Source organism: Emydura macquarii, unplaced genomic scaffold (assembly GCF_026122565.2).
Source record: "Emydura macquarii macquarii isolate MOO-44397 ecotype Brisbane River unplaced genomic scaffold, CSIRO-AGI_Emac_v2 contig_2676, whole genome shotgun sequence".
Lineage (NCBI taxonomy): Eukaryota > Metazoa > Chordata > Testudines > Chelidae > Emydura > Emydura macquarii.
The window spans coordinates 8,322,039-8,347,439 of record NW_027132813.1 but is presented as its reverse complement, the minus strand read 5'-3'; the positions used below and the strand labels follow the sequence as shown (position 1 = coordinate 8,347,439).

Genomic DNA, 25,401 nt, shown 5'->3' with positions numbered 1-25,401 from the left:
GTGGTTCTAGATACTGGACTCAACATTCTGAAGACTGTAATGAAAACTGTTTCTTCTTTCTATCCTGTCCCAGTGGCCACATTGTGTAATTAAAGAAAGTGAATTTAGAAACAGTTAGAGCCAGTTCTTTATTTGCCTTATAGCAAACCTATGGAATTCATTGCCTCAAGAAGTCAGTAAAACAAATTCCATGGCTGGATTTAAAACTGGGGCTGGCTAGTTTTATAATTTTCCTGACTGTTGAAGGAATGCAGACAAATATCACAAAGGTAATTGAATCTTATGCTTCATTTCAGGGCATGAGCTGTTCGTCTGTAGAGAGGTCTGGAAGGATTTTTTCTCCAGTAGTATGTACAGCATTGTTAGGTGCCTTGTGGGTGTTCATTTCTCTCTGAAGGATCAGGTGTTGGCTCCTGGTGGATACATGATACTGAAAAGGATAGGCCAATAGGGAGATCTGGTGTGTCCTTTTTAGCAGTAACCGTAGTCAGGATCATAAATGAGCACCGGTGGCAGAATATGGTTTATAATATGTTTCCCTTTTCTAGGGATGGGCCTGAACAAAAGCTACAGGTGTGTGTTGAGACTTTCAGCAAGTTCAACTAAGATTTCCACTTTGTAGATTTGACCCTTCTGTACTCTGTTCTCTAACTCTCACTTACCATCCTGATAGTCTGTGCACTTACAGGACTAGAAGGTCAATAGACAAAACTGCATTGGAGTTCAGTCCTATAAAGGGAGATTTCTCCCTTTTTCTGCTGTTTTAAACCACCCACATAGAATATAAATCAAACAGAATAAACTATCAGGGATTCCGTCTACTCTGCTGGAGTAAATAGTGACAGAATGGGCAGGCTCAGTTAAAAATAGATCACAGTGTGACACTCCAAGCCTTCTGAGACAAACAATGAGAATTCTACATGATGGTCACAAAGCTGCTAAAGTGGGACGTGGAATAAAAATGTCATGGCTAACCTCGTGCCAGAACCTTGTGCTGAAGACCTGCTTCTTGATCTCATTCTTGCTGGTGTCAATGAGGAATAACTCCATGAAAGGCGATTGTGCCAACCTGCCGTGAGTCAGATTAGCATCAGGTCCCAGAGTTTCTGTGGCAGAAGAACCAATAAAATATATCAGAAGAGACTTTTTAAAACTGTTCTTCTTGTAAGAGACAGATTTGTTTTCCAGTTCGACAGAGAAACCCATTGATAGTGGTGAAAGGCAAAGACTTGGGGATCCAACTACAGAGCTCCTGCAGCCTCCATGAAACACTAGAGGCGTGAACACAGTGGGGTGAAGGTGGCTAGATGGAAGGGCCTCTACACACAATGAGCTTTGGGCGATTGTTCTTCATTCGTCCAATCACTTGTATAGATTGACGTAAAACTTCTTCATGTGCCATTTTACACTAGGTTATTTTTACCACAAAAGGCCGAGAAGCGAAGGAATACTCACATCTGGGAACAATAAGGGGGCATGAATTGTTAGTTACATTATGGCAATACCAGAGTCCCTAGCTGTTTGAAATCGAGGTCCCATTGTGATGAGCACTAAGCAAACATTAACTAGAGGCTGTCCTTGCTCCAAAGAGTCTACAAGCTAAACACACAAGATAGAAGGGTGGGAGGAGAAACTGAGGTATAGGGAAGTGAACTGATTTGTCCAAGATCATTGACAGATGTAGAAACAGAACCCCAGGTCTCCTGATTTTCAGTTCAGAGCTATAGCCATTAGATCATATGAAGATGTGTTCTAGCTTCCTTGAGAAAACAAATGCTGTAGAGAGGCAGCAAAACTGCTGGTGTTATAACCAGACCTCTTTGCTTCTCCTCTTACGGAAATGTGTTCTAATAACCCAAAATAACAGCTGACTGCAGTTTTCTCCCCAATCAGCACTGAAATCTCAATTTCTTTAACTCTCTTTGGTTCTTGAAATGCTACACACTGTGCACTTGTTTGTAGGTTCAGCTCGTTTGTGTTAGAAACAGAACCAAGCACATGTTTGCACTGGTGAGTGACTCTGAAAAGGAAGAGCCTTTCTGTTCTGGGGTTGTAGTACTGGTAGCTCTGAGAGGCATCAGAAATGGAAAGGAGTCTTGTCTGGTGGTTAGAGCAAAGGACTGGGAGCGAGGCAACCTAGTGACAGAGGATGTGGAGAAAGCTGAGGTACTCAATGCCTTTTTTGCCTCTGTCTTCACAGACAAGGTCAGCTCCCAGACTACTGCACTGGGCGGCACAGAATGGGGAGGAGGTGAACATCCCGCAGTGCTGAAGGAACAGGTTCAGGACTATTTAGAAAGATTGGACATACACAATCCATGGGGCCAGATGCAGTGCATCCGAGGATGCTGAGGGAGTTGCCTGATGTGATTTCAGCGCCATTGGCTTTTATCTTTGAAAGCTTGTGGCAATTGGGAGAGGTGTCTGATGATTGAAAAAGGCAAATATAGTGCCCATCTTCAAGAAAGGGAAGAAAGAGGATCCAGGGAACTACAGACTGGTCAGCCTCACCTCAATCCCTGGAAAAATCATGGAGTAGGTCCTCAAGGAATCATTTTAAGGCACTTAGAAGAGAGGAGGGTGATCAGGAACAGTCAACATGGATTCACCAAGGGCAAGTCATGCCTGACCAACCTGATTACCTTTTATGAAGAGGTGACTGGCTCTGTGGATGTGGGGAAAGCAGTGGACATGATATACCTTGACTTTAACAAAGCTTTTGATACAGTCTCCCACGGTATTCTTATCAGCAAGTTAAAGAAGTGTAGGTTGGATGAATGGACTATAAAATGGATAGAGAGCTGGCTAGATCATCAGGCTCAACAGGTAGTGATCAATGGCTTGATGTCTATCTGGCAGCCGGTCACAAGCGGAGTGCCCCAGGGGTTGGTCCTGGAACCAGTTTTGTTCAACATCTTCATTAATGATCTGGAGGATGGGGTGGATTGCACCCTCAGCAAGTTTGCAGATGACACTAAGCTAGAGGGAATGGTAGATACCCTGGAAGGTAGGGTTAGGATACAGAGTGTCCTAGACATATTGGAATATTGGGCCAAAAGAAATCTGATGAGGTTCAACAAGGACAAGTGCAGAGTCCTCCACTTAGGATGGAAGAATCCCATGCTCAGCTACAGACTGGGGACCAATGAGCCAGGCAGCAGTTCTGCAGAAAAGGACCTGGGGGACACAGTGGATAAGAAGCTGGATATGAGTCAGCAGTGTGTTCTGGTTGCCAAGAAGGCTAATAGCATATTGGGCTGCATTAGTAGGAGCATTGCCAGCAGATCGAGGGAAGTGATTCTTCCCCTTTATTTGGCATTGGTGAGGCCGCATTTGGAGTATTGTGTCCAGTTTTGGGGCCCCCACTACAAAAAGGATGTGGACAAATTGGAGAGAGTCCAGCGGAGGGCAACAAAAATTATTGGGGGCTGGAGCACAAGACTTATAAGGAGACACTGAGGGAATTAGTCTTGTTTAGTCTGCAGAAGAGAAGAATGAGGAGGGATCTTAACTACCTTAAGGGGCAGTTCCAGGGAGAATGGAGGTAGGCTGTTCTCAGTAGCAGTAGATGACAGAACAAGGAGCAATGGTCTCAAGTTGCAGTGGGGGAGGTCTAGGTTTGATATTAGGAAAAGGTTTTTCACTGGGAGGGAGGTGAAGCACTGGAATGGGTTACCTAGGGAGGTGGTGGAATCTCCATCTTTAGAGGTTTTTAAGCTGCAGTTTGATAAAGCCCTGGATGGGATGATTTAGCTGAGGCTAGTCCTGCTTTGAGCCGGGGGGGTTGGACTAGATGACCTCCGGAGGTCCCTTCCAACTCTAATATTCTATGATTCTATATCTAGGTTCTAATTGTGGTTCTTCCATTACATCAACATGTAGCCTTGGGCAACTCACTTAACCTCTTTGTGCCTCAATTGACTTTTCTGTAAAGTAAGAGAAATAGTACCAGCTATGCAGTATTGTGAACATAAGTAATGAATGTGTATAAAGTGCTTTGAGATCCTTCCATAAAGTGTGACTTTAGCTACATCTGAGAAATATTCTTTATGCATTTGCTCACACACCATTCAGGGCTGGATGAGCAGATGTTTTCAGTGTGGTGTGATCATTTCTCAGCCAAAAGATCCCCAAGATCTGGGAGCCCATCCCAAGCCTTCTGGAAGGGGCCAGCTAGAGAGGAAGAATCCTGTGCCCTGTGTCCTAATCTCCAAGTGTAGGAAAAGGATAGGGCTAGTCACTTTATCATGTATCTGGCACTCTTCCATCGTCCATTCATAAAGGATGAATTCTCACCAAAGCAGAGAGCTCTTCTGGGCTGGCCCCACTGCATAATTCTGTTTGAGTTGTGGTGTAACAATATTTTTGCCAGGATGGGTTCATCAAAAGTCTGTTTGGGTTCCATAAGTACTGTGGCTATAAGCTGAACCTCTTTGGGGATGTCCATTGCTAGTCACAGTAGGATTACCTCCACTCAGAAACAAAGCTGGAAGGGGAATGGTAGAATTCCCAGTCATTTTGTCCCATGCAATAGGGTGTTATAGGTTCTGGGTCAAACAGAAATGAATAGCTCAGAAACCCATTATTTTAGTAGTGCAAGGAGAACCCTGAATGAGTGCCATCTACCTTTACACTGTGCCTTTAATGTGTGTGTCTATTAAACAAGCTATCATTTTACATTCCATCAACTTTAGTGATATCTGTATCTTTTCCACCTACTCAGATGTACTACTTTGCACTATCGGCCAGATCTTCCATCAACAAGTATCATCATCACCTTCCACAATGAAGCCAGGTCCACCCTATTAAGAACTATCAGAAGGTAAGCCAGACTCATGCAAAGGAATATGTGAGGGCAGTATGGTTTTTACGATCCTCCTCCAAAAAAGTGTGTGCCGCTTTCCTCGCAGTATAACAGATATTTCTTCACATTTCAAAAAAGAGTTAGACGTTTGCATGAACAATAATAGCATTTTCAGTTACACATACCAGGGTAAAATTACAAAGGCTACCAATCTAGGTCTTAAGACGATTGCTAGCTGAGGACAGCATGAGATCTGACCCCTTGTAAGTAGTTTTGCACAAGGAGGTGCATTATGCAGTAGACAGCTGTGGCTTCCTTTGGAGTATCTGACAGTGGTCGCTGTCGGGAGCAGAACACCAGTTTAGCTGGATCTTGGGATGGCAGTTTTTATAATCATTTGACTATCAACGCTGAGCTGTGTTTTGGCATAGTAGGCAAGGGATATTTGTGGCTTGAAGATGTCAGCTTTAGTATCATTTTTGAGCTTCTCCAGTGACACCTGTAGCCCACATGTGATGCCAGCAAGGAGAGTTAAAAGAAGCTCTGATGGTTCACCAAAAGACTGCATATTCAAGTTTCTGAGCTCTTGTAAATGAGCTGTGGAGAGGTCTGGGCACATGGCCATTCTTTCATTAGTTGGTTTGTTCTTGGATGTGGTTTACTGTAGGGGAATATAGTATATGCTTCATTTTCATTGCCGGTTTTCTAAAAGAAGCATTTCATTCCAATGTGTGTCTTGAGTCTACAAAACCCTTTGCTGTGGAATGGAAAGATTTCTTGTAACCTATCCACACCTTCTGTCAGCAATTCAGTCCTGTTTCTATAATAAACGTTGGACAGGTGGATTTCAAGATCATGTAAGTGAGGGAAGGGTAGAGAGTCATCAAGTTTAAGGCCAGAAGGATCACCAGAGCTTCTAGTTTGACCTCCTGTATATCACAGGTTAACACCATCCAGCCATCTCCACCCCAAGCCAATAACTGGAATTAGACCAAAGTATTATGGCCCTCAGGAGACTAAACTATTGTGTGCCTCAGGCAGAGAACAAGAGAGAATGCAATGCATCAATGCCTGAGGCCCCTGGAATGGCAGGGAATTAATTTAGTGATATCACTGCCTGGAACCAGGCAATAGGCTCTAGTACATGCACATATGCAACTCCTGTTAATCTGTTGAGAGGCAATAGAGCCTGCAGTTCAGGCAGATACTGCATAAAGTTACTCCTCAAAAGTCTGTGCCTCAGTTGTGACTTGAATCTGTTCCTGCTATCACAGTTCTGGGGAGAAAGGTCTGCCAAACATGACCAATAGTACTGTGTTGGTGACATGGACAAATGTCCATAGAACATGGCATATACCTGCAGAATTTCATTTGTGGCCACTTCAACTCAGATCACATTCTCAGCTGCTGTAAATCAGCATAGTTCCAGTAAAGTCTATACAGCTATGTCAGTTTACACCAGCTAAAGACCTGGCCCCATGCCTGCACTGGTGAGAGCCATGCAAATTAAAGAGCCCTTTGCCATCAGACAATAGGTTGCTGACCGAGGGCAGGTTCGTCTTTGCTTTCTAGACATCTCCTTCACCCCTTTGAGCCCCTGATGGCCTCATTTGTCTGAGAACAGAACCCATTCTTGGTAAGACATGGCCAATTCTAGGGACAGTTCTGCAGATGAATTTCTGCTTTCCTTTATGGTGTCACTCCCAATTCCAGCTCCTTCACTTCTCACCTTGTACCGTGTCACCATCTGCCTGAGTATGTGTGGATCTCATAGACACATAGCACTCTGCACTGACTCTTCTTGTATTCGGTTAGATGGAATATATGCCAAAGATGTTAGCATAACCCAGTCACTGTCCAACATTAAACAGTGTTAAACAAGGTTCAGGGTTTGGTATACAGAGACTTCAGCCTCCTTAGTAGCTGCTGGAACAGAGCCGGGGTCTGTGGAGTCTGGAGCAACTGATGTTCCCACCTCACCACCAGGAGGCTGCACAGAACCATATGCAAGGAGCACTGTGGAGATGAAGTGCTTTAGGAAGAACCACCCAAAGGAACCATAGCAACAGTACCCTGTGACCATCTGATTGGCCCATGCTCACTATTAAACTCTGGAGGGTGCCCCAGGGAGTTGTCTTGGCAACTATGCAGACTTCTGGCTTGCTGTGACTCTCCAAGTTGGCCAAAATGTGGCCCACGAGCCACATGTGGCTCTTTTGCAGTAAACGTGCAGCACATGGACCCCTATGCCGCCCCATTCTCTGCCTACCAGACTGGGGTAGGGAGCTCGGAGGTCAGTAAGTTTGGCCACCTCTGCTCTATACCTCACCTTGTTTGCTGATCTTGTCTCCGTCCCCGGCCTGACTCTGACCCTGGCTCTTGCGTATTGATCCCGGCTCTAGCAATTACTCTGTTCCTTTCGTGCTGACTACTGCCTCATGACCACCTTTGACTTGGTGACACCAGCCCAGCTGTGACTGCTAGGCCAGAATGTGAACCCCTGGTCTCTTATAAGTATCATGGCAAACACACCATTGAAAAGCCTTTTAACCTTTTATTAAATATATAGAAAGGAAGGAAAAACTCATTTTCACATTTCTTGTTACCTTTCCTTTTAGTTGGAGAGAGATTTAGAGGGAAATAAACCCATGTTTGAACTCTCTTAGAGGGTATCAAAGATGGTAATAACTGTCCATTGGGAGAAAAGAGAAAAATTAGTTGAGATGGACTTGAGCTGTTAACGTCCAATCCTGTTTCATCTCAGATGGTGTTTGGGATTCAGCTGGAGTTGGTAGGGATGACAATGTTATCTGGGTCCCTCTCTCTCTGGCCTGGGTCTCGTCAGGACATCCCTGTATGTGTGCGTGGCCATCTCTCCTTGTTAATCGCAGAGGGAGGCAACGTCTCCTCGCTGTCATGCACCTGTAAGGGTGATCTCAATAGGCAAGTTCAAACAAAAAGAAAAGGGGGAAATTAGCAGTTTCCAAGGTCCTGGCCATCCAGGCTGGGCAGGGCAATAAAGAGTCTAGGGACTCAGGCCTTCAAGCAGGGTGGAGCACAAACAAGTCTAAGGTTCTGGCCCTCAGGCTGGGCAAAACGACAAATAATTTGGAGCCCAGACTCTCGTGCAGGGCAGGGCACCAAACAATTAATGGGGCTCTGGCCTGAAGACAGGGCTAAGTTGTAGCAGTCTGTGGGCCCAGGCCCTCAAGCAGGGCGGGGTGGCAAATAATCATGGATGATCACCAACACAATCTAGGGGCTCAGACGGAGTGATCACCAACACAGTCTAGGGGCTCACGCAGATGGCAGACCAACACAGGCCTCTTGGCCTTTGGTGGGGAGACTGTCACCCCAGTGGTGGGGTGAGAGAGGGGAGAGGGGGACAGGGACATAACTCTACTGCATCCCAGCCCAGGGTCCTAACAGTGGCGGAGTGTTCTGCCACTGGATCAGCAGGGCTCCAGTCGCAACACACTGACCGGTGCTCAGGCAGGAGCACAGCTGGATTGTAATTGGCTACCCCTGGGCTTCTTCCTACATCCCCCATCTGTAGTGTACCAGCAGCTTGGGGTCATGCTCTGTCTTCCCATGGTACACTGCAAGCAACAGTCCCAGTAGCTCCTCTGGCTCTTGGTCAGCCAACAGCTCTACAGTCCTTAGGTGGCAGCCCCAGCAGCTCCTCTGTCTCCAGCAGCAGGCGGGATGCATCTGTTTCCCTTGTCGGCTCTGGCCATACTGAGCCATAGGACCCATCTATTATACTTCCTCTTCTGGTCCTGCCCCATAGTTTCCAGGGGGGCAGGAGTGGCCCTCCTGGCTCCGCCCTAGAGGGGGCGGGTTGTGTTCCCTCCCTGTCAATCTCTGAAGGAGACCACACCTCCTCACTACACACTCCCCCTTCAAGTCCATCTCCCAATCTCCGGGGCTGGTCTGGTCCCCTTCTCCCAACCTCAACAGTGCATCCTCATTAGCATGCTCCTTTGGCCCGATGTTGTACTGTGAAACTGAAGGGTTGGAGAGTTAGGTACCAACTCATCAGCTGGGCGTTAGTGTCTTTCATCTGCTAGAGACATTTCGGGAGCGCATGGTCTATTACCACCACAAAGGGGCTTCTAAGGAGGTAGTGGTGCAGGGCTTCCAATACTCATTTGACAGTTAGGGCTTCTTTTTCAATCACGGAATAGTTACGCTCCTGTGGAAAAAGCTTTTGGCTGATGTATAGTACCAGGTTCTCTTCACTGTCAATATCCTGTGAAAAGACAGCCCCGAGTGCTGAGCCCCACCACTGAAGCATCAGTGTGGACAAGAAAACTATGGGTAAAGTCAGGGCTATAGAGCATAGGTTCTTGGCTTCTGAAAGGAACTTCTGGAGCGTGTTCTTTAGTATCCAGTTGAAGCACTCAACCAATCCATCTGTCTGGGGATGGTATACAGATGTCTGGAGCCTTTTGATCCCCAGGAGTCCACAAACCTCTTGGAGAAGTCAGGACTTGAAATTTGTCCCCTGGTCTGCAAGGGTCTCTCGGGACAGGCCCACCTGGGCGAAAATCTTTAAAAGTTCCGCCACTATGGTCCAGGCGGTGGCACTGCTCAGGGGCATGGCTTCGGGGAAATGAGTGGCATAGTCCACCACCATGAGAATGTACCAGAAGCCTGTGGCACTCTTCACAAGGGGCTTCACCAAATCCATGGCTACGCTTTCAGAGGGTGTGCCCAACAGTGGGAGGGGGGCCAGAGAAGTTTTCGGTACCCCCTACCGGTGCTGACAACTGGCACTCTGGGCACTAGGTGCAGGAGTCTTTAATGTCCCACTGGATGCCTGGGCAGAAAAACTGGAATAGTACCCAGACTTGGGTTTTTTCCAGGCTCAGATGGCTGGCAGTGGGGACATCATGGGCCAGCCATAACATGGCCCACTGATGGCAGTGAGGAACCAGTAGTTGGGACTGGGGCTTTTGGGTCCAAAAGTCCTGTTCGACTCAGTACAGTTGGTCTTGAGTGTAGTCAGCTACCCCTAGGCTTCGTCCTACACCCCCTCTGTAGTGTACCTGGTGCTTGGGTTGTCCTCCATCTCCCCAGGGTACACTGCAAGCAGCAGTCCTAGTAGCTTTGGCCAGTCCTCAGGCTGCAGCCCCAGCAGCTCCTCTGTCTCCAGCAGCAGGTGGGATGAATCTGTCTCCCTTGGCAGCTCTGGCTGTACTGAGCCACAGAGCCTGCCTTTTATAATTCCTGTTCCAGTCCCTCCCTTCAGCTTCTGGTGGGGTGGGCAGGGCCCTCTTGGCTCCACCCCAGTGGGGTGGGTTGTGTTCCCTCCCTGTCAATCTCTGAGGAAGGCCAAGCCTCCTTGCTGCAGTCCCTTAAGATTAGGATGAACAATGTCTAGAGTCTCAGGAGATAGTGGGGGTGGCAGACATGATGGCGAAGCTCACTTCATTAGCTTTTGTTTGTTCTTTCCTTGCTTTTCCACCAGTCTCTTTCTCTAAGGACTCACAAAGGAATTGATGGGTGGAATAGAACATCCCCTCATAATTTTGTTCATCTATTAGGCCTAATATCCAACACACCAATTTTGGTTCATAAATTTCTGATTCCCCATGTTCTGTTTTTACCAAGCATGATTTTAACATATTCCTTGAACTATATCAGTAAGCCCTTTCATTTAGACTAATTTAATCTGTCTCTTTTTCGTACCTTTTCCCATCAACATTTGTTACTATAGATTATTGTGACATCATACGTTTTACAGCTGATATAGACAATTAGAGTAAATTTGTAGGCCCAATTATCACAACATTCCCAACCTGATTTTTGGATTGTTTCAAGATCCAGCCTCTTATCTTTAAAGCCAACAATGGACAAGGGATTAGTTCTCTCAGAGACCACCTCCTTGACATAAGGTCAAGATGAGCCCACCTCTTACCACTTTTATTATGGTCCAGTGGTGATCTCATCACTTCAAAGTGGCTTTCCCCAGTAATGGAGTAGCAGAATGATGCATAAGTGTTACTTCTGGGAGACAACTTCTAGAGTGATGATGGCACGTGAAAGTGTTAGGGCCGTAATATACTCTTCATATTGTGTCTAGTTACTGTGATGATGGGTACATATACACGTAGCCAGATACAGTAGGCATATTATAATTATGGTTGGATTAGAAATGCAAAATAAGTAGATTTTCCCACCCTCGACTCCGGGCCCCAACCCAGACACCCTACAAGTAGCAGCCTCGTGTTGTGGCTTCAAGAAAGCTGCTAGCTTCTCTGGTTACTTCCCTGTGCCCCTTGACTTAATGTCTGGACCCTATTCAGACAGAGGTCCTTCCTGGCCTCCTTGCCAGGGGAGGCTCTTGACCTCTGACAGCCCCACTGGACGTGGTAGTGCCAAACCAAATGTCCAGTTCTATCTTCCCCTTCTGGCAGGGTCTTTTCTCTCAGGGCTCCAGGCCTGGGAAAGGCTGAGTCTTGCCCTCCTGTACTGGCCCCACTGCAAAGGGCAGCCCAAGGTTGGGTTTTCCATGTGTTGCATTCAGTAGAGAGGAGACTCAATTCTTTCTCTTACCTTGCCACTCACATGCACCTGTACTAATTCCACTTTTCTTTTTTTCTCATCTGCAAGGTCCTAGCTCCTTGCTGATGAACTTGGTTACAATACAGTTGTACATGCTTAAATTATGCTTTCATTTTGAAGTGCAAATGCAACTGAACTATGGGACAGATCCTCAGATGGTGTTAACTGATTCAGCTCCACTGAATTCAACAGAGATACGCTACACACGCTGAGGATATAGCCCTATATTTTAACCTTGTCCCTGAACTGCTATAGCTCTGTTAACACCCAAGGATGTAGCCCAGTCAGGACAGGGCTCAGTCCCATGTATAGTATCAGTCTGAACAGAGTTTTAATGATTCTGTAACCTAGGTCCCAGTCGTGGTAGGTGCGACCTTACCTTTTCCAAGGATCTAATCCCTTCTACTGCTAACAACTGGTTTAGACTCTGCCTCTCCTCATTGCACAGCACTGCTCTTTCTCTTTTATTTAAATGTTTAGTTTCCATCTTGCTCTTTATTTTCCAGAGCCAGATTTCCAATGATTTCACAACCGTCCCAGCTTAGCCTTTCAACTTCAGCTGTGGTATGCTTTCAAGAATGATTTCCAAACACAGGCCCCCTCATGTTGGGAGACATGCAGTTTACTCTGCTGTGTGGTCATTTATTTATTCTTTAAATCTGCAATCTGGGTCTTTAGAGTTGGGATCAGGAGTCTTAATTATTTACCTCGCACTGGCAACTGCAAAATCACCCTTCAGCAAAAATCTTGAAATGAGCACTGCACATCCCAGATCACGTATTTGGTAATTAATTAGCTAATCATGTCTTTCATTTTGCAATACCAAGAAGTAGAAGCAGGCACTGTCCTGGGCAGTTAATACTCTGCAACCTCTCCATTCCATGTAATCTGGTGTGTAATTTACAGTTGCTGAGAAAACAGAGTGGTGAAGCCATGCATCTAATCGCTAGGCAGGATGTTAGTACTTTATAGACGCTGTGCCATAGCTCAAATGATTCCAATTAAAAGAGCAAAAGAAGCCAGGTTTTACTCTGAAACTGTATAATTAGCACTTTGTGCTGACTCTTTTTTTTTCCTCTTTTTGTTTTTTTTTTTAAAAAACCCTGGCCATTTTTTAAAATTGGCTAATCATCTCTCACAGTGACTAAATATACAGCTCTACATGCACTTTTACCTTTTGGTGTTAACATAAGAGAACTCTTGAATTTCAAAAAGCTGGTGGGTATTTGAGAGAATAAAATGCGGAAGTTTCAATGTAATCAAGGCTCTTTATGGTTATTCTTGGTCTAATGTCTCTCTCCATCTCCGACATAATTAGTCATTTTGGATTGTTGGAGCAGTTCATTTCAACGGGCATCGTCTCTCCTCTCTTGCTCTGTCTGATTTCAATAACCATGTCCTCCAATCCCTTTGGTACTTTAGTATGCTGTTGGGTTTTCTTTCACAGGCCCCATTATGTTGCCATGGAGAGAATTAAGGGTTTGTAAATACAGACAGATCGAGGTCCAGAGTCATTTTTATAAACCAGCAAATATTAAGGGATAACAAAAATGCACGCTAACAAAAGATGTAGGCTCAGATCTGCAAACACTCTCTAGTTTGCACCCACATTTTGCCTACATCAGTGTTAATTTTACACTGATAATTATTTACAGGTGGCATTTATGGACCTGACTCTACAAACACTTACTCCTGGGCATAATGAAGAGAATCCGCAGAAAATGGAAGTGACAAAGAAAGATGGAACCTACACTTAACGATGAAAAGTTAGGGTCAAACTCTGCTTGGTTACTCTAGCATAATCTTGATTATGTCCAGTGACATCAAAGAAACTACATCTGTGTCAATTCAAAGTAACTCAGAACAGAACCTCGCCCTTATTTGATAACTGACTTTAGGTAAATTCAGTGAGCTAAATCCTGAGATCTTTCCCTTTGATAACAATAGATGTTTTTGTATGGTAGGAATGAGTAAAGATCTTGGGATTTGGCCTTAAAGATTTTGATTTGTCTTGATTTTTTTATTGCCATATATTTGATTTCAGAAAGAAAAGTGTCTAGAAATAACAGGTACTTCAAAAAGCTGCAATATACCAAGTGTTTTTCCAAAAAGCAAAAGGAAAAAGAACAAATAAAATAAAACAATGAAATTTGAGTAATAGAAAAGCTGGCTTTCAATTTTTAAGAATGCCTTATTGAGAATATTTGAGGAAATCTCTGTAACACCGAGACGCTAAAGTGTTCAGTATTTCTGTTTCCAATCATTCCTCCAAACTGTCACAGTAGGAGAGTGTATAATCTGCTGTGTTTCAGTGGTCTCGGTAACTTATTGTCTGATTAGTAAAACTCAGGTTGCAAATGTCTGGCAGGAATAGTAAATTTGGCCTTGCCAACAAGTGAATGCGTTTTTTCTCAGCCTCTTTGGATAGTGACGTATATTGCATTCAGCCTTTGTTGCACAACTCTTTATATCAGTGGCATATGGTTGTTATTGGGCAGGTCTTTAGCAGTTCAGCCAAGAGCTCCAGAGCAGTAACTTTTAGGGCCTGAAGGCATATGATCCTGCTTCATCATTCACAGAGGGTTTAAACCAGTGTAACTCCACTGACTTTCAGGAATTTCTCCTGATTTACACAAATGTAGGTGAATGGAGAATCAGGCCTGTAACACCTTACCTGTGATGTAGGTCATTAGCTAAGTAGTTTGGGTCTTGGATGGGAAATGTTCAGTGTTAGTGCCAGGTGTTGTAGGAAGTGGTGTGGATAATTCAGGAGGTGTTCTGTGAGTTACTAGTGAAGTAGTGTGGTGGATTGGTGCTAGGGGATGCTCTGCTGCTGGAAAGTGCTGTCTTTCATGAAAAAGAGAGAGAAAAATATAGTGACATTAGGGGACTTTTGGTAAGAATAGGTTTGTTCTGGCCAGATTGCATTGTGCCTCTCTAAAGTTCCCTATGTACTTTCAGTGGGATAGTGTTTTCTTCACGCACTGTCCTGGACAGATGCATAGTGATGCGGTTGCAGAACTGCTGCTGCATTTCAATGATGACTGAAAATATATATATAAAATCTTCATAGTTTAATGTGATCTGTTCTGAGTGTAGCAAGCAATGTCATCTGGGCACGTAACATGTTCATGCATGACTCAATGCAACTTCCTCCACCCATTCAAAAAATACAGAGCAAATCACTGCCAAATAGGTGGTAAAATCCTGATAATTTTAATGCAGGCCGTAAGGGTGGGGTACCTTTTTGGAAGCCTGACCCTCAGAGTTCTTCAGATTGCATTCTGGACAGTCAAGCTAAAGCAGGATGGGAAAAGGATTTCCTGTCCTGTGGACATTTTTAGAGATTTTGAAAAAATGTCCCATCCCAAATCAGGGCAAAATGTCATAGTCTCATAAATGTTTGTGGAAATGTGAGAGAAGAAATTCAGTGCCAGTCAATCAGAATGTTTTGTTTTCAATAATTTTGAAACGTTTTGTTTTGACTTTGACTATTTTTATTTAATTTTTTTCTTACTGTAATTAGCTTAAATTTTTAAATGAAAAGTTGAAAAACTGGAATTTTTCATTTAAAAAATGTCAAGGAAATATTTTGACCATTTCAAACTTTCTTGTACATTTTTTTGTTTGAGTTGGGAAATTTATCTAAACTCACCTTTCCCAGCAACAAGCTTTGGCTTTGACAAACTGGTATTTTCTGATTTAAAAAAAAAAGTTTTTGTTGAAAAATTCCCTTTAATGTTAATGATTCCATCTGAGGTGGCCATAACTGTACGGCGTGTGTTGCATAATAATCCTGTGGAGTTCCATGATCTATTACAATCTCCTCTCAAAACAACTGGTCATAAAAAACATTACCAGTCCCGAAAGCATCCCCTGGCTTTTGGTTATGCCATATATATTCAGTCTAATAATCCACTTGATTTGATTGGCTTGCTGTTTGTCTTTTCTTAGGGTTAGCTGGTGTGATTTATGCACAATGCTGTATAGCAGGCAGTGCTTGGAGAGACAGTGCCACAGTCTCTTACAGGGCTCATTGGTTCACACATAGGTAGAGGTTGAGAGACAGAGGTTACATTGGTCATCATCACCCATTAATATTGCATAGACTGATTATGTTCCCCAAGGTCCTGGTCTCTCTCTATGTGTTGGTGTGGAAGGCATGGGATGGCTTCATGACCCCACTTCTTCTCTCCCCTTTCTGAGTCATTTGTTTCACAGATGAGCAAGGGCTAAGCTGTCCCTTCTCAAATGAGATGCTACCCCAAATTGCTCTTGCATGGACCAGCCTGCGGCTGTGGGTCATTTTGCCTGTGGCTCTTACCTCCCCACACATCAGCACCAGAGCAGGACACAGTCTGACCCTTCGTCTCTCTTTATTTCCCCTTGTTTGGTATCTTGGAATCTGGTCTCGCTTCCCTCAGTGTAATTCCCTCAATGTAATTCTTTTGACATCAACAGAGTTACACCAGTGGAAAGCTGGTCTCAGTGAGAGGGGATTCAGACCTAACCTTCTTCTGATGTCCTCCAGTTTTACTTCACTGTAACTCCATTGGGCCTGATTCGCCCCTGTTCTGTCTCCCTAACTCCGAGCACCAGATGCAGCCAACACTCAGAGCAGCTTCCAGGCTGCTTAGCACCAATGCAGGATCCTTAAAGGATCCTACTCCAATGAAAGCTAGGCAGACTGGTGTGGCACTTTGCCACACCCCCTTCCCAGCCCCTGCCACCCCCAACATGCTCCTTACTTACAGAGGGGAAGGCGCAGCAGGCTTAAGGCTACCTAGCTATGTAACTTCTGTGGTCCCCATTACCATAGTATCTAAGCACTTCACAATCTTTAATATATTTTTCCTCACAATATCCCCATGAGGTAGGGCAGTGCTATATCCCCCATTTTAACAGAGGGGGATCTGAGGAACAGAGAGGTCAAGTGATTTGCCCAATATCACACCAGGAGTCTGTGTCAGAGAAGGGACTTGAACCCAGGGCTCTGGCTAGAGCGTTAACCATTCGACCATCCTCCCTCTAGTGACAGAGAGGAATTTTCTGCTGGTGGGTTGCAGCCAGTTTTCCATTAGAGTGGCGGTATGGGGCAGATCTGAGAATACAACCCCATCCATTGACTTCAGTCAAAGTACTCCCATGTATAGCTGGTAAAAGTAAGAGCAGAACTAGCCCCACTGATGCTTCCCTCCTACCAGGTTATGTAGCCCTAAGCTGCACTATTCCCCCTCCTCCCCACGTGCTCAACGGTCTATTTCTTTATTTTGCTGGCTCTTTTACAATTCTTCTTTTCCTGAAGGTTCCCCCAAGTTGGGATTCCAGGTGATCAGCGCTTGTTAACTATTCTGCCGAGCGTGATATTGCTCTTCTCTCTCTCTCTGTACTGGCGCTTGGCTGCAGAAATGTGCTGAACTCAGCTCCTGCGTTGGGGCTTTTTTATGACAAACCTATTATTAATAATAATTAAAATGATATACTTGACAGGTGGGAACAGCACATGGAAATTGCTGCGTGCGAGCTTTGAGGGGAGGAGGGGCGGCCAGCCACTTGTGCTAACACTCGATGGCTGTGTTGGCCGTTGGCGTTTGGAGCGCTGTGTTTTCTAACTCTACTCTGAACAAGTGGTGTTAAACAGCCCAGCCGCCATGGGAGCCTTGTCCGCATTCGTGCAGCTCCCACATTTACTATCACTGGAGGATCTACACTTGTGCTAATGCAACAGAGTGGGTGGGCATATTTCCCAGATAATAACCTTACTGTGCGCAAGGGCTGGATCAAGGCTTTAGTGTCACTCAAATATTGCATTTACAGGCTCAGTCCTTAGTTTGTGCAAACTGGCATCCTTTGGTTGACGGCAGTGCAGCTACATTGATTTACACCAGGCAAAGACCGGGCCCTACAAGGATTGAGACCAATTGTGCTCTCACATTAGCTGATGTAAATCCAGACTAGCTCCCTTGAAACCAATGGAGTTACTCTGGTTTTATACCAGTGTTGCTTTCAGTGGAGTTAGTCCAGATTTATACCAGATTAATTCTGATGGCAGAATTTAGTTCACTGTGTCCTGTGCAGGGTTGAATACCCCCAGCTCCCATTGATTTCAGTGAGCGTTGAAGATATGCAGCACCTTGCAGTATCAGACCCTCCATAAAGGACAAGCTGCAGAAAAGCATCACTTCCACATACAACATTGTGCCACTTAGGAGTGGGTCAACTTATTCTGAACCCACGTGAACGTTGTGGGTTTGAATGGTTATCAGGCAGGAGAGACTACAGCAAAGGGTGCAGAGAAAGAAAGGTGAAGTGTAATGAACAGACAGGATGGGAGTACAGCAGAAAAGGACAGAGTAAACAAATGATAGAGAGTGTGAGAGCAAGGAGTGGTGTGTGAGAGAGACATTCTAATGAAAGCTGCATACAGTGAGCCTGATCTTTGTCCCAACTAGGCTGGTGTAACTTAATGGCTTCTGTGGAGTTACTCCTGATTTGCAACGCTGGAACTAAGTTCAGGTTCAAACACAATAGATCTACAGGGTACCTGCTTAGAGGATTCCTACCTGCGGGGGATTTTCGACCCCAAACTCAGAGAACAGGCTGCCCCATAGCTAGGCATGGAAGGATTAGATTTCTATCAGTAAATGTCTATAAACATCAATTTCACCATACAAAAACAAACTGACAGAAAAATATTTCCATCGATAATTGAAATCTACAGATAGACAAAGGAAGAAAACTGCTACCTGAGAACTTAGTAGAGTTTGATTTAAGAATGTTTACTTTGTACATGTTGACATGTGATGTTGACAATTTATGTTTTAATGGTTATAAAGCCTGAACATTTTGAATCTTAATATCTACTGCTGTTAAATAATTATTGTCTAAGCCCCCCAATAATTTCCTACAACTCTGAAAATTTAAATTGATAAACATCTAAGAAAAGCTTACAAATAAACATCCATTTTATCCCATTAAAATAAAAGATTGAATTCTGCCAAGCCTACCCATAGCTATTCATTCATAGGGTTTGGGGTTTTGGGGGGCTTTTTTAATGCTCAGGGCAGAAGAAATAGGTTTAAATTCCAGGATATATCTCAGGATAAATCGCAGAGTCAAACTAGTTATGTAAATTCCAAAAATAATTAAACTGGTTCACAATCCATGGGCTCCACAGAGATTGCCTATTCCTCGTTAGATTCACATTCTTCCCTCGTCCCCTGTGCCAATAGTATCCTAACCCACCACCTGTCCCAACACATTGCCGTCCTTACAACCTACTCCACTGTAGCAGACCCAGCATGTGTCATCAGCAAGGATAGAACCCAAAACTTTCAACACAAAAATCTCAAGCCTCAGAAATCTCAAGCTAAGGGAGTGTGACACCATTATCATGTGGTTGTAGAAGGCTTTTATCCTTTTTGCGAGCCAGTCACTAGAGGGAAGCATGATCACACCGACTTAGTCAGTGTGTTACACCAAAGTCCTTCTTCCCCCCAGCTCTAAATTTTTTATACCAACAATTAGGGTGACCAGATAAGATAGCATGTGTGAATAATTGGGACAGGGGGTGGGGGGCAATAGTCATCTATATAAGAAAAAGCCCAGAAGTTGCCAATTCCCCTTCAAAAAGTCAGGCCTGATTCCTTTCATATAGGCAGGTTTTACACTAGCATAAGTCCATTGACTTCACTGATTTATACTAGTGTAAGCGAGAAGAGAATTAGGCCTTGCATTTCTAATGACAGAAATTGTAGATGGTGTAATTATGAATAGATTGTAGCTTTTATCCCCATTTTACAATAACTATACTCCTGGAGGAGACTTTAAACCATCACCTCCAGCTTCATTCTTTTATTAAACAGACAGGATACAAACCTGCTGTTATCCTCTCTGCAGCCTTTGAAACACAATCAGCTCACAATAAAAACAGGACTTTTCCACCCAGGTTTGTAAAAATGGGTTTTTGACAGGTAATTTTGCTTTGTGTTGGTCCTGTTGTGAGTAATTTAACATTAGCTCAGGGGGAGGGGAAGGGATGTGAAAAGATTGTGCAGCCCATGTAAAATTTAGCTTGTAATGTGCATGTTGTTAAACATACATTTTCCCCCTTCCCACGTGTTGGACCGTTGATGTTAATGGCAAATCTCTTCTAGGCTTTGCAGGGCTGGGCCAGAGTGGGGAATAGAGACTCTGCTCTTTTTGTGTAATAGAATGATTAGATCTGACTTCATGTATTTGATGTGTGGGGGCTGATTTCCTGTACATTGCTTCACTGGGTCTTCCATTTTCTACTTCTGTCCTGGAAACCTAAGCCTGATTTTTTTGGTTCTTGTCAAAGATCAGTTGCCCTCTTTTCCCATCTCCTGACTTGTTTAGCTGCTCAGATACCATCATGGATTTTCTCTCTTAATTCCTCAGTGTTTTAAACCGCACACCTGTGCACCTGGTCCATGAAATCATATTAGTGGATGACTTCAGCGATGATCGTAAGTGACTCTCCATATCTTAGCCACCAGTAGCTAGACTGCACATCACAGGTCTGTGCTGGGTTGGGGTGACAGAATAAGCAAAGCCCTGTAGGGATGGGGAAAGACAGCCCTATGTGGGTGGTGGCAGTACTTGGGAGCTGTATTACCTTTCCCATATAGCCCCCTTTTCCAATGGGCCAGGGAATGGAGGGTGTGGGACTGGGCATGGAGTCAGAGACAGATTCCTTAAGCTGGAAGAACTTCGTAAATTGCATTTTCCTGTTTATGCTCTTTGTTTAATTTTTTGCTTTAACTCAGGACAGACAGTACAGTGAGGTTGGTCAGCTTCATTTTCTGTTTATAGTCAGTTTCACTTTCTGGTTTCCAGTCACTAAAGGGACATTGTCTGGGTGAAAATCTGGCTACAAATTAAGGCTGTGTACTAGGAAGCTCTGAGAAAACCCAAGGACCAGCAGAACCACGTCCAAAAGTTGTCTTTGTCTTAAAAAAAGCTCTAAAGGAAATAATTGTTTCTTTAAAACAAACAAACACATTTCCATGCAGAGCTTGCAGTAGAACTGAGTGGGGAAAGGGTTTTCCATCTGGTGAAAAATTTTGAGATTTCCAAAAAAAAGAAACCAGTTCCAAAAGGGATGTTTTGACAATTTCAAAACATTTAAAAAACTTTTTTTTTTAAATAGGAAATTCATCATAATTGACCCTTTCTCCTGAAACTTTTCAGTTCTGAAGAATCAGCATTTTCCTACCAAAAAACATTTCATCGTAAAATTCCTATTCAGTTTTAGTTTGCAGCCCATAGTGTTGCAGCACTGTGCTGGTGCATGAGACTCTGAAAGTCACTTTGTCTAAAATCAGATGTAAAACTGACTGTTTTCATTTTCCATGCGCAAAAAGTATGTAAGTAGCTTATAAGGTAGAAAATCAATATAGATTTGTGAGAGGCTATCAGTTTTCTTAATCTCAGGTGCTGTTAGGAAGGTTTTTTTTTAAGATTTTGAACCTGATAGTTTAAATTTCCCTTTATACAAAGGGTTGGGTTGCAAATGCTGCATGACAATTTCAAATTCCAAAAGAGAGAACCTGTTTTAATTGAAATTAAAAAAACATTTCTGTTCACAGTAGGCCTGATTCTGATCCCACACCAGTTTTACACTAGTGTTGTTCTGTTGTGCTAGATCTGATTCTCAGTTACACAGCTGTAAATCTAGAACACCTTTCGACTTTAGTGGAGCTATTCTAGATTTGCACCATTGTACCGGAGAGAAGAATCTCACTTCAAAGAAGTAGCTTCTGATTTTCTCTGGTGTAAGGGACAGTGGAATCAGATCCGTTTGTTGACCATTTATAGCACAGTGAGCCAACTACAGCTGTATCATAAATGGTGCTGAAAATTACACATTCAATTCCATTACACCAGTTTTACACTGTGTAACTCCATTGAAGGCAGTGTGCCAGATCCTCAGCTGGTGTAAATAGGCATAGCTCCATTGACTTCAGTAGAATTATGCCAGTTGATCCCAGCTGAGGATGAGGCCCAATGATGTTACTCTGGTTTGACTGAGTGGATAATGGGGTGGGCTGTAGAGTGTAAAAGAATAAGAAAACAGGTTTAATTGATACACTGAATGCTCATTACATTACTTTAACTCACACACCAAGGATCTGCAAAGTGTAGCAGGAAAGCAACTAAAAGGAGGGTGTAAAATACACATACCCATTTTCCAACAAATGTACTCTCTACCTGCCAACACTCGAAGGCTATAAATGGGATGGTTGAAGTGCATATTAAGCACAAAGGGTCTGATTCTGATCTCATACTGACATAAGAACCTAATTCAGAAGCCACTGAAGTAATTGAAAATACTCCTGTTGAATTCAGAGAGTTTTGGATCAGATTCTATATCAAGAACAACTACACTGAAATGAGAGGAATTACACTGATGTGAAACTATTGTGACTGAGATAAGAAGCAGGTCCAGAGCTTTTAAATCTGCTGGAATAGATGAGGATAGGTGTGATGTTTAAGGGCTAGAATAAGTAAATGATAGTTATTTGACTAAAAAATACAAGGCACTTGCTTTCCTAAAGAAGGACAATAGTTGGGTTAGATCTTCATCTACATCAGAACTCCACATGGGACAAGATGGGGAGAGGGAGGAAAAGTAGCTTTAAGCCACCTTTGTGCTCCTCTTTGTCCCTGGTGTATCAGAGGTCAGTGTGATGCCTGTATAACTTACAGCAACCTCACGGCTGCTCTACATTGAACTTAGCTGCAACAGCCCCCTACGTTCTACTGCTGGGATTGCCAGAGTGCAGTAGTGCTCCATTTATCCCTTCCTTTCACCTTGGCCATGCCCTTTAGGCTACCCGAGGGTTTTCCTGCCTCGTGAGGGAATAGAGAGACAAGGTGGGTGAAGTAATATCTTTTATTGGACCAACTTCTGTTGGCAAGAGAGACAGGCTTTTGACCCACACGCAGCTATTCTTCAGGTCTATTCATGTGGCTGCTTAGGTTGCTTTTAAAGTTGTTTTGCAGCTCTAGAGTTATCTAAATCTATGCTAGTGTAAATGAGGTCAGAATCCAACATAAGCATCGATTCTCCTCGCCCACTGATTGTACATTGTAATTCCATTGGGCCATATACTCAGCCATCATAAATCCATGTAAGTCCATTGAAATAAATGGACCTCCACTGATTTACACCAACGAGATATCTGGCTCATTGACGTCAGCAGCGTCACTCCGTTACTTCAGCAGCATCACTGGTGTGTGATCAAAATCAAACCAAGTTTCTATTTGAGGTGCCATCCATCAAAAAATAACCCTTCCTCCCCTCTTAATTACCCTGTGAGGTCCACGTCTTTTGTGAAAGTTATAGCCTCAATGCTGATGAGTTCTGTGCCTCTGTTTGTGTTTCCAAAGCTGATGACTGCCGTTTACTAGGCAAGTTACCCAAGGTGAAATGCTTGCGCAACAGGCAACGAGAAGGTAAGATCCTGTTGGTCAAGCTGCAGGTGGGTGGCAAGAAAGAGGGAAGTTCATGGAGGTGGGAGAGGGATGAATGCCCAGTTGAGTTGACAGGAGTGACTGTGTTGGGGTGATGTGGTCACAGGAAAGGTCTACCGGACTTCTGCAAAAATCAGTGACTCTTGGCTCTGAGGGGTAAGAGCACTAATAAAAAGAGATGTTCAAAGGGGCCAGGAATCGAAATGGATTCACCCCCACTCAAAGAGATTGGACCTATTAAGATATTCAATGAGGCTCAGCTGCAGCTTATTAGCCAGAAAATTAGAACAGGCAAAACAAAGCCCGGGGACTTCTTTTTAAAGCTGTTTGTTCTAATGAAACAGACGAGATCAACTCCTGCTGCCTCCATGGGAATTTAAAAAAAATGTAAATTAATTATATTTTAAAGATTAAGAAGATCCATAAGGAGGATGAACGTATACCCTGGGGGGCTATTGCTGGAGACCTCTTGCTGGATACACTTTTCCACCCAGCCCCAGAATCTAAATGGATATTTTCTAATGCCGCTTTGGAGTATTAAAAAAAACAAATAACAAAGAAAGTTGTTAGTGGCGAACCAAAGACATGAGTTATAGTAATTTTGTGGATGGGGGGGAATAGGGACACTGACGAGTAGAGAGGGTTTATCTGATTATTCTCTGTTTAGGCTGGATTTGCTCTGTTAGACTGGTGTCAATCTGGAGTAGCCCTACTGATGTCAGAGGAGTTCTCTGCATTGACACTGGTGTAAGTGAGATCAAAATCTGGTCATCTCTCTATATCTGTATTTGGATTTCTGTCTTTCTTTCTCCCAGCCAAACCGTGACAGCCCACCACATCGCCCCCCTATACGTACATGCTCCTTCATGGCATCAGAGGGCCCTGACCCAGTGGAAACCTGGCGGCTCTGCTGCAGATGTTGATATGTAGGGAGTCAGGAATTGGGAACCCAGCCTGGAGGGGCCACATCCGCTTGTACACCACAGAGTTATACTCCATCAAAGCTCTTTGCACCCTGTCTGTAGGCAGTTGGGACATGGGTGTGGTGGAGATGATAGGTCCCTGGCTAGAGGAGGAAGCCTGAAGCTGACATAGAAGTTGTAGAGTGCCATCTGAGTGGAGCCTCCATTCTCCAGTTCATAAGGATATCCCCAGAAAATCCCATAGTCACTCAGGTTGCCCAGGTTCCAGGGTTTGGCCCTCTATCTGTCTGTCTGTCTGTCTGTCGCTCTCGCTCTCCAGGTTTGTCTCAGTCCCTTTCCTTCAGGTTTTTGTAACATAAGAATCAATGGGCTCCTTCTGCTTGTCCCTGAGATGATGCTTCTTGCCTTTGTAACTCTTCTGTTTCCTAGTGTCCATCAGTTCCTCGTTGTCTCCCCTCACCCCACCACTACCACAGACTACTCTTTTCCAGCACTAACTCCATTCTTGTGTCCCCATTTAGCACTTTCAGCTATACCTGGTCAAGGTGCAAGTCCTTCTGTTTGTGAGGTTCCATCTAGTTAGTTAATCCATACTGCTAATTTGAGAATGGGCAGTATGCTGGAGAAATGAGCATGGAGGAGCCATTTCACTGTTGCATATATGGTAGATATCATACACACAGAGACAATGGAGCGATGTAACTAATGGAAGGAGGGCTTTGTGTTCATCTTTAGAGATAAAAAATTAACCAAACAATTGAGCCCTAAATCTGTGTGTCTGAGTAGTTCCTTATGGACTGTAGAATCATGGCTAGATATACTCACTGCATCTAGCTCACTCTCTCTCTCTCACACACACAAATATCCATGTCCTACATCTGCTAACACCTAGGTGGGTTAATTGCATTACAATGGACACTGTAGGCTTGTTGCCCTTTAGGACCAGCACTTGAGATTTCCTGTCCTTGATAAAAGATGTGTTCCTGCTGAGCATTCCTAGATGCTGACCATCAGTGCCACGTGGGGCAAGACATCAGCGGGTCAGTAGATGGATCCAGCAGTGGGAAGTCAAGATGAATTTTAGGGATTAGAGAGAGAGACATATACATGGACTGACACTACAGTTACGGACTGTTCTACATCCCCACACCCAGCGCCCATGGACATCAGTGGGTTCTTCACTGGTGGATTCACTGAAGACACAAACCAAAACCACAGGCTTAATAAGGAGATCCACTCACTCCATGTGGGGGAGGCATGTAGATGGATGGTGGTGGTGTGATAAAATATTTGTTCAAATTCCTCTCTCCTTTGTCACTGTTACACACACATTGCAAACTGAATTAAGTTCACATTAGATTATTGTACCTGCAGGGGTTTCTGAAGCATTTTAAGTCTTATTTTTTCCCCCAGGAAAGTGGCAGCAGAAATAACTGCATGAATTAAGAATTGGTGTAAATACCATAAATCATTCATCTTAAAGGGCCCTTTTAGATTACATTGGAAATCAAGGTTTCTTGATGACCTTGAAAATGGGGGAGGTGGCTCACACACACCGAACCCAGGTATGTATATGTGGGACGGAGGATGGGTTAGGACACAAGC

At 44.0% G+C, this 25,401-nt stretch overlaps 1 protein-coding gene across 5 annotated transcripts in view; it reads left to right on the top strand.

The window, feature by feature from the left end:
• GALNT14 (polypeptide N-acetylgalactosaminyltransferase 14) overlaps positions 1-25,401 on the top strand; it is a 193,156-nt gene that overhangs the window by 113,621 nt on the left and 54,134 nt on the right. For all 5 annotated transcript variants that reach the window (XM_067564818.1, XM_067564817.1, XM_067564816.1 and 2 more), the window contains exons 3-5: positions 4,724-4,822; positions 19,796-19,863; positions 22,790-22,855. In XM_067564818.1, coding sequence (XP_067420919.1) covers positions 4,724-4,822; positions 19,796-19,863; positions 22,790-22,855 — 233 coding nt within the window. The remainder of the gene's footprint in view (positions 1-4,723; positions 4,823-19,795; positions 19,864-22,789; positions 22,856-25,401) is intronic.